The sequence below is a fragment of the Phlebotomus papatasi genome, chromosome 3, assembly GCF_024763615.1.
Source record: "Phlebotomus papatasi isolate M1 chromosome 3, Ppap_2.1, whole genome shotgun sequence".
Classification (NCBI taxonomy): Eukaryota; Metazoa; Arthropoda; class Insecta; order Diptera; family Psychodidae; genus Phlebotomus; species Phlebotomus papatasi.
Window position 1 is genome coordinate 64959424 of NC_077224.1, and position 13360 is coordinate 64972783.

A 13360-nucleotide genomic window follows, 5' to 3' on the forward strand; every position below is an offset into this window, starting at 1 on the left:
TTATCTTGTTCGAATACTTAAAGGCCTCTATTGGAAACATTTTTTGTCAAAAATTGTTTTTATACGAAATTTCAGTGAATCTGAAAATTCTAAATCGAAATTTCAGTGAAAAGTATGTAGAAATTGAGCTTATAATTAAAATAAAATCGCCTCCGCATTGCTGAAAATTTAAGTTAAAAAATTTAGATTTTTTACAGAAATACGTCGTGTGAATAGGCAATTTTGCAAGAAAATCGCAACATTTTTTAAATAAAAGTTTTTCCATTAAAAATTTTTTTTTAAAAGAAGTTTTTACGAAAATCGCTTCTGTTATGTAGAGAGGCTTTAACACTGTGGACGTTTAAAGAGGTTCATGAAAGCAATTGTAAAAATTTAAAATTTTTGTCTCAATCTTAAACGTTTTATACGTTTTATATGTTAGGAGTCCTATTTAGCCCAAGCTTATCCTCCATAAAACATTTAAAAATTTGAATTGGTCAATACAAGCATGGTTTTATAATCTCGTTAAGGCGTAAGTTAGATACTTTTTACTGAATTGAAAATATTGTACATGGTATTTCCGAGAAGTTTTGCTTTTCTGAATCAATTTGAAAAATAAAAAATAAAAAAAATCGTAGACAATCATTTTAGACAGTCTACAGAGGCCATGAAATATAGAAAACTACTTGTAAATTTTCAGACCGAAGGACCAAAAAACTATAAGGATGCCGATCTACAAATGAAACTTTATAATGATTATGTAATGCAAGATTAAAGTAAGTTGTATAGTTTGACAAAAAGTAAAATGAAAATTGAAAAATCTGCTTTCGAATTTTGTGTTTGCGGGACGAAAGAAAGATTTTCTAGAAATGAATTGATAGGGTAAAATTTGAACTTCTAAGCAACGTAAAATTCTGAATAAATCATTTTAAAATTTCGGGATTCAAATTGGGATGTATGATGATAATTAAAAGAAAACTTATTCGAGAAATTTCAAAATCCAAATTTCTATAAATTAAAATTAAATGAAAAATATTTCCAGTCTCAGTTTTGAGGATTTCTTACTAGGTAGTTTAGTTTCCTTTTTTAATTTTGATTTAATTCAATTTTTGAAACATGTTCCAAAAACTATTTTCTCAACTTTTTCTGTTTTCGAACAAACGGATCAGCCAAAGTTTGAAATTGTAGAGCTAAACAAACTTTTTGTGATACCATTCATAATTCCTCAATGGCGATGAAATTTTATGGACATGAGAGTTTGCTTGTTCTTCTACTTTGAACAGAGCAATTCTCACAAATTTCCCCCATTTGTTTTTCTCTGTTCAGGCACCCAAAGAAAGAGCAACCAGAAACCAAAAACCTAACAATTTTCCCTTCTCATTGCTGCACGCTGGTATACAAAAAAATCTGTGAATAATATTTTATGTTGGGAATTATGGATTAAGATAGAGGAAAAAAACAAACATTCAATCTTCCACTGATTTGAATAGTTTTGGACTTTGGGTGAAGCAGCACTTTTGCCCCAGTAATCCCAAATCTTCCACATTGAGTGTCATGATTAAATTGGAATTTGGGCAAGAGAGATATCGTGTTGAACTTTGAGTACAGCAATTCATTATGAGGTTTTGGAATTGGACAAAACGACAAGAGATTTGTGGAACAAAAAGGGTTACAAAAGAACAAAACTAAATAAATCATTGGCGTGTCGATTTCCTTTTCCGGCAATGAAAATGGAAATTGATACGTTCAATGAGTTGAGATTCAGATGAAAGAAGAAGAAAGCTTATGATAAGATTACATTTGTTTATGGGGATTGTGATTCTGTTTAGTGGAAACCCAAACTGTGTGAGCAAACTTCATTGCAGAGTGTTAGAATCAAAATATTAAAAAGAAAACTACTGATAAACCTAGATAAGTTTATGATAGCTGAGATTTTTCACAAGACCTCGGAACGTTCGTCATTCAGAATATTTTCAAATTCGATTGTGAGTTGAATATTGCTGACAAAAAAAACGCGTAAAGCAAAATTATTTTGACAGTTTCTCTTGGGATCTTAATTTTATCTTAAAAACTGTGTCACAAAAAGGAAATTTAAGAATAAAATACTCATCAAAACATAATACGCGACTTTTTCATTTTTTTTATTGATAATTTTGATTGTGAAAATAACTTAATTTAGCATAAAATTTACATAAATCTTCTGCTCGATTTTGCTGAGTAACTTTTCGTTTTTCTATAATCCCCCGTGAAGCGAGACTTGTACGATTTTAAAACTTGTAAAATTAACATTAAAAAATGTTGATATATTTTTACACCTAAAATTGTTAAGGTTATGAGGAAAAAAAGTTAATCGCATCCCCGTTTTTTTCTCAGTTTGGTTATTGGTTAATTAATTTGACGATTGTCTGGTTACAAGTTAAATTAGCCATTGACAATATCGATTGTCTCATACAACTAACCGTTTTCTCATAATCCAGGACACATTCCCCTCTTCATATTTTAGCAGCGCCCTGAATTTTAAGAATATTTAAGATTAAAAGAAACCGCGCGAAATGGCATTATGCATGTAGAAAATTAGCATAATTTGGATTATTTCAAAATAGATAATCCTGGTATCCTTAGTTATAGAAACATTCAGTAAGGGCCTTGACAGACCTGAGGATTAGCCGAGAGACGGCTTAGCGTAATTATATTCGAAATAATGGTTAAACCACATTTCTATCATTTTCTACTAAGCCGTCTCTTGGCTTAAGTCGTAAGTTTGTCAGTGTCAAGGGCTTAACCAACCAGCATTATATTTGTGGTTGAGCCTTTGAATTTGACCTTAGGCAAGTTAAAAACATCTGCCCTGTGAATATGAGCTCGATTCGAGACTTTTTACATAACAGCAGAATTACAATAGCTGTGATTGTAAATGAATCACAAGCTAAGAAAACAATCTTAGAGTGATATTCTCTTGACTTACACGATAATATCCATCCTCTCGTTTCACGAAGGGCTCATAGGGAGGCAAAGTTTGGACGACAGCTTTCAAATGTGGCAATTTGTGCCTAATGGATCGAACTTTCTCCATTTGCTTACTATCATCCACGATCACAATGTTTGCCTCCGAAGTGCTCAACACATGATAAACAGCATCCGCCGAATTTGTCGTGTAGATGCCCGTAACAATTCCTCTGGAAATTGTGGCGGGAAAAGAGAAATTGTTAGAGGGAATTGTGATATCAAATTCCAAATGGATTGGTCAGCAATTGAGGTTCACTTAAATCATTGATTGCTCGTTTACTTCTTTTTCCTTCAACATCCATTTTCCGCCAAAAAAAAAAATCACTCACCCAGCATGGATTGCGGCCAATTCGGAGTAGAACCACTCAGGACTGTTGAAAGCCAGAATCCCAACGGAATGACGAGGCTGCAGGCCAAGTTTAATGAACGCTTTGGCCACTTTGTAAACATTTGCTTTGTACTCACTACAAGAGAGAGATGTTTGGAGGGAAAAATATGTGAGATGGAAAAATCAATAAACACTTCTGCAAGATGCGCCCTATATTGGTCACTTGCACTTTGACATCACAGAAAAATTCCCCAGATTAAATCAGTTGAGCAGAAAATATTTCCCAATCAATTATCTTACTCATTCCAAAATTACCTTTGAGTCAAATACGATTTCAGTGTTTTTCCCACGAAAATTTTCTAACTGAAAGACTTTTGCTTTTGATAGTTTTATTAAAAAATGAATTTATTTAAAAGAAGCGTTCTTCATTCTTCCATGATAATTTCGTTAAGCTTACTTTCAAGTATGAAAGAAAATCATGTTTGAATATTTAAATGAAAGAGACAATTCCTTAATTTATTTCTTGTTTTATAAATTTCTTTTTCTATTCATATTTTTTTTATTATTTCCTGAAAAGCTTTTAAAATATTCAGCAAGTCCTAACAGTGGCACATCTTATGTTGGACATTTTGAATCTCACTTAAATTAATTTTTAAGCCACGCCCGCCACAAAAGTAATGTTTTTTTTTGAATACTTAGCGTTTATTCCGGTAGTACGTTGGCATTCCTTAAGCATAAATTCCTTCTATTCATTTTAATATAAGGGGATCTCAGTGGCGCAATAGGCAAGATTATTGGCTCTTGGACGGATAGATCCCCGGCTTGATTCACAGGGTTGTGTGTTCGAGTCCCGCCCGGTGCAAAGTCGTAAATGTCTAGAAAAAGACATTTTCACTGTGATAAAACGTAATAAAAAATGCACCGCCTCTGCCCAAAAACTCTGGAAAAATGGAAGAAGCGTCCACACTGTGAGGAAGGCGTTTCTGGGCGATTTACGACCAACAAATTTTTCGAATACGAGCACGTTGTAAAGATTACATTGTAATACAAATAAAGTGTCTCGATACGATTAATATAATAATTTTAATATATTTGGGATTCAAGAATTACAGTTTCTTGTGAAATAAGCCACGCCTTCTATAAGACTTTCTTTAAAAAAAATGTTTAAGAATGAGACAAATGTTCGTAGAAAGTGAAAAATACAGGAAGTAGAATTTTGCATTTCAAGAGTCCATAAGAGTAAAACATTCGAATTTTCAGGAAAATTCTATTGAACTTGCTTAGTAAGTCCTTACCATTAATAATTTTAGATCACGCCCCTTCTTTGGAGTGTTGCTTTATCAAAGTTGCTCTAAAGAGGAGACAAGGCTCGTAAATGGCAAAAATTATAGAGATAATAATTAGGCATTTAGGAATTAAAAAAAAAATTGCAGGAAAATCGTATTAGACTTTCTCAGCAAACTTTTAACATTCTTAATTTTAGATCCCGCCCCTTTTTTGGAGTTTCGTCTTAATAATTTATTGTTGTTGATTTTTTTTGTGATTAATTGGATAAATATTGTAGCATTATTAGGTCAAATCATGACCAAAGTTTTAATTATGGGCGGTGCCTAAAAGGTTTCATCCTCCAAAACATAAAACACGTCTTCAATCACGCAAACATTGTAATTATACAAAGTCATTTAACCCATTCAGTCAATGTACCAGAAATACTTGAGATAGAATGTTCATATTTTATGATTAGTTTCCTACAGATTAATAGATGAATTTTTTGAAAAGAAAAAAATTTTATCTATTATGGGGGCGCGAGGATTCGCCCTCAAACACACGTCCTAACGGTCACTGAATTTAAATTCTGTGCATTAATTCATTACAAACTCTATTGCTTTAGATAGAGTAGCTATCCAAGAAAACAAATTGGCAATCAGAATTCAAATCAGGAAAGAGGAAAGAGGGCAATTTTAATAAATTCGACGGGATGTCGACATTTCCGTCCGCAATTTTGAGCAAAAATTTTGCATGACCTTCCGCGAAGCAAGAAAACAATAACAAAATGTATTTTCATCTCTGTCTGACTATTTTTTCCAAATAATTGAAGAACTAAAGTTACTAAAAATCCATTCCCGACAGCAATTCGAGTATCAATTGCCCAGGAATAAATCATCTAAAATCACTCAATTTGCGTATGATATATAATACCATGGTAAGGAATGGGTTAAAATTATCTGAAAGTGAATAAATGCTCTTGAAAATTTGGCAGAAAAATTTCCCGAGCTTTGAGTGGGGATTATGCCAACAAGTGGGCGTGGTCTTTAAACTGAAAGAGGTTAAACAAATCTTCCTTTATATAAGTTAAATATGTATCAACATGTAATTAAACACTTTATTTCCAAAAATGATTAGACTTTAACTTAATTTGAATTCAACCTAATATTTTGTTCTTCGGTATTTCTGACAATCGATTCATTTTTGGACATGTTTTAGAGATTATCCAGACGGACATTTCGTCCTTAGACGAAAATACCGTTGAATCATTCCTAATAACGGTTTTTCAAGATCAAAGGTTAAAAATATACTAGAGAGCGCATTTTTCAACAAAATGGTATCGTATTTGCGCTCGTTGGAAAGCTCTTGGAACTTCCTATAAAACTGAACCGGTTCTTATCGGTTCTGAACGGGTAATGAACCGATTCATAGCCGATAACTAATTTTTATCTGAAAATCAATACTATTACTTTTAAAACTATTCTGGGATCTTTGGAGTGATGAATCAGTTCAAATCGGTTGAAAACCGGTGAATAATGCGAAAATCCTTTTGAGGTATATCATCTAAGTCTCGAGTTCGCGCATTTCGCATAACCTGGGACACTTTGCAACCCTTTTTGTTTCCTTCATTATAATTTACTTTATTGACAGTTTATCCAGGAATATTGCTAAATGGTCTTCAATCGGTATTTTATTCAAATATTTCATAATTCAAACGCTTCAGACTGAGAGAAAAGTAGATAAACAATTTGAACAATTTCCTTCTTGAAGTGAGCTTCCAATGAAATGAGTATATTTTAATCTCTCGAAGTGTATCACAATTTGATAAAAAGAACATTAGGAAATTTGTTGACATTGTCTTAAGTATAAAAAAAATTACTTCAAAAGTCATTAAGCTTTTAAAAGATGCTATACAATACATCATAAGAAAATTATGGTTGTACAATGAGCATAAACAATTTAATTACAACTAATCTCAACCTAATTTGTAAGCAGTTTCTCACAATTTCCCGCTTTTTGTGCAATTGCGCTCAATGTTAGCTTCTATCTCATTGAGAGGTTAGTCCAGTTCATTCGCGAGAAGGTTTTCAAGGGTTTAAAAGGTCTTACATTATAAGCTCTCTTGCGTTTAAATTTGACGTCAAGAGATTTTTAGAATGAGTTCAAGGAACTTCCGAATTAATCAAAATATAAACTTACGAGTATGTTACTGTCTGCCACACATTGTTGGGATTTTTGTACACAAGAGCAGGATGATTGGGATAATCCCGAGCTGATCGGTTGAGGAGGGTGGGCACAGATATGGGATCCTGCGCTGCAATTCCATCATTTCCAATCCTAAGTTTTACATAATTATCCTTTTCGGTGATGGTGTATGAGTCCGAGGGCATAACCCTATTTGGACCAACTTTCTCAGCTGGCATGGTTTTTCACAAATACACAAAATCAGGCGCAGAAAATGAAAAATAAATAACTGCAAATAGAATAAAAAGAGAAACAAAATTGAAAAAATGGAAAACTTGTTTAGTTGAAGGTTGAAGCAATTTGAAGATCATGCGACTAAATACTTGGTAGAATCATTGCAATGTCTATATGTCGATTTTCTCACAGAAATTGTTATTATTTTCTATTTCCGAACGAAGGAAAACTTCTATTTATTATCATGAGTACTGTACATAATAGATAAGAAATGTTTTACTTGGTAATAGACAAGTCATAACCAGTGGGAGAGATATAAATATTTATGATTACTGATAAGATCAGTTTGATTAGATACTTCTTAGGCTATTGGCTTGCTCAAGTTTTATAAAATATAAATATTTGCAATATTTTTATGTGTTTTTATCAGCGTGTCGGGTCTGTAAGAAAAAGTAGACGCGTATTCATTTTAAATGTTGAAGAATAGAATAATTTTAAGTACTTTGAATCTTGGGCTACATTTAAAATACTATTTTCCGCATATTTCTGAATTAATCCGGTCTTAGCCAGATTTTATAATTTAGAACTAATTTGAGTTTTGAACTTAAGGGGTTACATGGGTCTCTCAGGTCCAAAACATCATTTTTTAATTTTTTTATTTTATTGTATAACATTTGAAAAATATTTTCTGAAAATTTCAAGTCAATCGGAGTAAAACTCTCGGAAGTAGAGTAGTTTAGTTGTAAAACTTTAAACGCGTTTTTCTCAAAACACCGTTTTACAATGCGGTAGTCAAGATTATTTAGAGTCTATTGAACCGATCTTTCTGAGATTTTGCATATTTGTTTTGAGAAGTTTTATCTACTGTTTGAACGAAGGATTTGCACTTCCTTTTATCAGAACCATTTTTACAATACAAAATGTGTTGAAAAATAGGGTAAAATTGATACTTTTTTACAAAAACTTTTGCCAAAAATCCAAATTTTGTTTTTTTCAAAAATTCTTCGTTTATCCAGGGTTCCAACTAATCCTCTAACAGAGTATATTCGGCTTTTTGATTTCAGATGAACCTACTGGGAGAAATCCTGCCTACCGCAAGGTCTGTTTTTCGAAGAATGGTTCCAAAACTCAACAACCAACGGTCGAATTTTCAAAATTTTTCAATTTCTTTTTAATTATAGGTTCTAAAGTTACTCTTTCATATCCCAAAAGTTGGAATTTCTAAAATATTACCTACACAATAAATTATTATCAGAAAAAAGGCCTATTTTTTGACCTGAAAGACCCATGTAACCCCTTAACCCCAACTTTAATGCAGCCCCACCTCCGCCTATAATTAAGAAAAAACATTGTTCTAAAATTCCTACACATGATCATATACGTTTTACAAAATCATTCCTAATATTGCTTTCTCAAGGCCAAAGGTTAATCTGCTTTAAAAATCATATACTTCATAACCGATAGTAACCGATTGAAGCAAATTGTAGGGTGAAAGGAACGTCTGTTCGACAGGGAACCCCTATTGACACTCTCATCAAAACATTGAAATTTATTTAATATAAATTGTTTATATCTAGTGAAATTCATGTAATCTGACCTGCTTTCCTTTAACCTACCCTTTTCTAGAACTGTTCTGCGAATTTAAGAAGGTTTTAAAAAGGTTTAAGCAATTTCAATTGTCGACGTGGAGAAATTTCAAGATTCTTATGAAAAAGTGTAAGAAAGAAGCTTTTACAAAAATAATTTTTTTCTATTTTTTTTTAATAAAATGAACGTATATCTGTTGCATAACAGTCAAAAAATAACTAAATTTTAATTTAATACACAATTTGCATCAATTTATTTTAATTAAAATGAATTTAGTTACAGTGTCAATAAACCGAGACAAAATCGTCGATTTCAACGTCTATTGACAGGTACAGATTGCCGACTTTTGTATCAGCTTGATAGATGAAGAAGAATGAATAAAAGTAAACAAAGTTGGTGCATTTTTGTGAAAGAAATAGTGAAATTACTAACAAGTTAAGTGTTTGTGCGCAAAAAAGACTAAGAATGTTTGTTGGTGGATGAATGGCCACTGGTGATATTTTTATAGTAGAACTTCCTTCAGCTCTAGCACTGCAGAAATCTAATGCGTGACAAAAATTTCGACTGCACCACAGATGCCCCAATGGAAAGAGTATTGTCTATAAGCTGTTGAGAGAGAATTCTTAAGAAGAGTGTCAAGTTTTATAAATCTGAAAGCTGCCCATTGCATCCTGTAAGGAATACAATGTAAGATTATGAGGATAGAGAAGTTTATCATCACGAGAATGGCTGCTGTGAAGGGACATAAGATTTACAGAAATCTCTGTGAGGAAGAGTTTCTTACGGAAAGACGGGGCATTCTGGATGGAGATTTAATAGATTCCCTGGTTGGCAGTCCTTCAGATGGGGTTATCCAGTGCAATAAGGAAGTTTTCAGCCAAAATCTCAATCAAATGTGTAAAGAAAAAGTGTCCAATAGGTGTTCAAATTTCGTGTGTCAATAGATACCGAAAGTGTCAATAGATATGGCATTTAGGGTAAAATGTATAATTTGGAATTAGTGATATAAGTTGGACAATTCGCCGGTACAAGTTGGACATGGCTTTTTTCTTGATAAATACAGTACAAAATTTGTTTCTAAGCACAAGAAACCAAATTATAAAACTAAAGCATTAAAAATATACAAATAAAAATGAAGTAGTAAATTTATCAAGACGAAAAGCCCTGTCCAAATTATACCATTGTCCAACTTGTACCACTGTCCAACTTGTACCACTTTACCCTAGTCATGATCTTAAAAAATACAGTTTTTTTAGTTTTTCAAACATTTTGAGAAAAGTGAATGATACTGAACGGTAGTCAAATTAATAAGTTGATATAAGTTAATATTTAAACACAAAAAAATTTAATACAATAGAAGATATCAGTCAGGAAAGTTACGAAAGTTCTTAAAGTGTCAATAGACGTTCCTTTGACCCTATTCATAAGATAGGTCTTGGAAACCTGTACAAATCTGAAATTGTCCAAATTGTAATGAATTGAACATCATTCATGCTATATCTTAAGGCTTAAGCAATCTTTTAGTTCAATTAAATCGGTTAAGTTGCACGAAATAAAAGTTATTTTAATAAAGAAGTTATGTTTCATTCCTCAATGTCTTTCATATTTTATGGTAAACTTTGAAAAAATTAAAAGTAAAACGAACAAAAAAATATTTTGAAAATAAGCTGTTTAAATTAATTATTGTAATTAACAAACAAAAATAGACGTTGCCTTTTTTACATGTTTGAACTTTAAATACCACGCTCTGGAATAAATTGTTATCAGTAGCCGAATTTTACAATATCAAATATGAGAATGAGATTTTCAAATGTGAGAATCCTATTCTCAAACTCACACTACTCACATTGATTTGAGAACATTGTTCGAAAACTCGCATGCAAATCGCACAATAAGATGGTCAATCATATTGCAATATTCATAAAAAATAATAAATAATATCATTTTAGATGTTTTTGAACATATTAGTTTTTAGTAAATGTGAAAGATGAAAATGTTGAGTTTACTCAATTACCAAACTCAAACTTTTTTGCTTAAACTCACACAATTTTACTCACATTGAGTTGAAACTCAACTCACAATGGAGACGCTTAGAGTAAGAGTGGTCTCCATTGTATGCCATTCCCTATTAAAACGGTCCACTTTTGCTCTGAGCACCTCATTGTGCAAGTTGCATGCGATTTTTCGAACAAAACGTTCTCAAATCAATGTGAGTAGTGTGAGTTTGAGGATAGGATTCTCACATTTGAAAATCTTATTCTCATATTTGATATTGTAAAATTCGGCTACAGAAAAGTTTAAGGCTTCGCACATACTCCTGCTTCGAACACTCCATTTTTTTCTCATATTCATTTAATAAATTCGACTAACAACAATGTATTATATTTTAGGTAGTATTAAGTCACACACTTTCTGAAAAAAAGTTAGATTCTTTAAAAGAATACAGGAAAACTATGAAGTGTTCGAAGCCAGAGTATATACGAAGCCTGAAAGCCTTCCCTTACATTGTAAAAATAAATTAACTACAATTATCATGTTTAATGGAAGTAGCAGGTTTATTGTAGAAAATTTCCAACGATTATCGTAGAAAAGTTGAGAAGCTAAGCAAGTAGAATTTTTCCAGTTGTATGTCTCAAGTTTAACACCCATGACATAAAATAAAATGAAAATGAACAATAGAAGAGTTCAACCGATAATAATCGTTTAAATAAAAAAAAGAGTTCATTCGATATAATCGTTTTAATAATATTGAAGCAAAACTTTGAAATTTCATACGATAAGATCGTTGTTAAAAAAGTTTTTTAAAAAAGTTATATTAATTCATTTTATAGTGGAACAATATTGAGATAATGGTTTAATTTTGAACTATCAACCAAATGGATTTCATCTAGTTCTCTTTCTGTTAAATGCTTCGCAAAATTCCAAATAAAAAATCGAAATAAGAAGATAAATCCTACCACCTCAGTATAGGGGAAAGTAGGGGTACCTTTGAATTGGGGCAACTTTGAAATGAAGTTTTTTCTACTATTTTAAAATGAAATTAGACATTATTATTAAATAATTTATTTAAAAAAACCCAATGAGAGGCTAAATTACATCATAAGGCTCAATTCCATTTAAAAATAGGAGAAAAAAGCCTAATTTTAAAGCAGCCCTAAATTAAAAGGTGCCCCACTTCCCCCTGCATTAATTTTTTAATTCATGGATGAGAAAATCAAGAAAATGGGTTTTTCATTTAAATTTTAAAATCATTAAAGTAACTTCTGGAAAGTTTTCTAATTTTATCCAATTAAAAAAGTGCTTCCTAACTTTGCATTTGATTGCAATTAAAAAGAGAACAACATCAAAAGATAAAATGTGCAATTCACCTGATAACTACTATGTCAATTAAAAAAATGTCATATCACTGCATTGATTGTTTAAGAAGAATGAAAGCGGAAAATGAAGAATCATTCTATATTATTAATTGGTAGTTTAGTACTGTTTTGTAGAAAAAAAAATTGTTTAAAGAGTCTTGGGAGAAACTTGCGACAAAAACATCGGAAAAACCTTCACATTGTTATTTTCTCATCTCATGTAATTTTTCTTCAAAAAGACACATTCCTTATCAACGGATATATTCTTGTCAGAGCGACAAGCGAAGTAGTGAAATAAATTCTTATCGACTTGTCATGAACAATGTCATAAGAAGAGAAAAAAAGGAGAAACATCACCTTATTGACTGTGATTAAAGTGATTTTATTCATCGATAATTTCCATAATATGTACAATCTTTATAGCCCCTTTGGAATCACCTAATCACTCCCTGATAGCAAAAGCACCAACAAATACAGCAAATACAGGTATAATGCCAATGATATTAGGGGGTGGCCCCTATTGATAATGCCATACGCAAACGTTATTTGATATAACACACATTTCTGATTGTTAAGAAGCCAGAGTCTTATGGAACATTGATCAAATGCGAATTTAGGAATTAACTTTTCAATAAAAAAATTATGTGAATGACGAAAATTTCAAACAGGTGGAGTGAGATTTATAGGTGTCGGCTCTTTCTTTTCTTTTACAATTCATTCACACGAATTCTTCCCTTAGTGATTGGTGAAAAATAAAGAGTATACTTCTTATCCGAATACCTCCTCATAAATTTTCATACGTTACGTAGAAGTTTTTTTTCCCAGAGTGTAAAATCTAGAAATCTGTATTCCATAATTCCACAATGATTGATTATTATCAATAAATTCAATATATTCATATTCTAAAATAGTGTGAATGATAAAAAAATGGTTAAAACAAAAACAACAAAAGTGATTGATTATCGAGCCCTGCTAATTGATTGTGTTAGAGAGATTATACTTCCAAAGTTCAAATCGCACTATTTTTCCTCGATTTTTTTTCTATTTCCTACAAAAAACACAAATAAGCAACCTCTTCAGTGATAAACCCTGGAAGTATACTTTTATCAACGAAAATGCTTCATATTACCGCACAAAAGCTCATACCCAAGTCCAAAATTTATGTGCAATATTTTATGGTAGAAAGAGATTGCGATTAAAATTGCTAATATTAAACTACAGTCAGAGCGAATGAATATAAAGTACACTGCAACTAAAAGAAACCATCAAGATGGTTTTATGATCCATAAATTTTGCATTAATCATATTATTTCTTCTGCAATCTTTAGTTTAACATATGCAGCAAAAAATCTCGCAAATAGAGATTCATTAACTTATCAATTTCTTCTGAAAAATATTTTCTAGTTTTATAAGCGCTTTT

General features: G+C 31.6%; 1 protein-coding gene across 4 annotated transcripts in view; it reads right to left on the reverse strand.

The window, feature by feature from the left end:
- Positions 1-13360, reverse strand: part of LOC129808092 (very long-chain-fatty-acid--CoA ligase bubblegum) — a 36506-nt gene that overhangs the window by 8079 nt on the left and 15067 nt on the right. For all 4 annotated transcript variants that reach the window (XM_055857793.1, XM_055857790.1, XM_055857791.1 and 1 more), the window contains exons 2-4: positions 6779-7052; positions 3315-3449; positions 2945-3155 (exon numbers count right to left, since the gene is read on the reverse strand). In XM_055857793.1, coding sequence (XP_055713768.1) covers positions 2945-3155; positions 3315-3449; positions 6779-7002 — 570 coding nt within the window. In that variant the 5' untranslated portion in view covers positions 7003-7052. The remainder of the gene's footprint in view (positions 1-2944; positions 3156-3314; positions 3450-6778; positions 7053-13360) is intronic.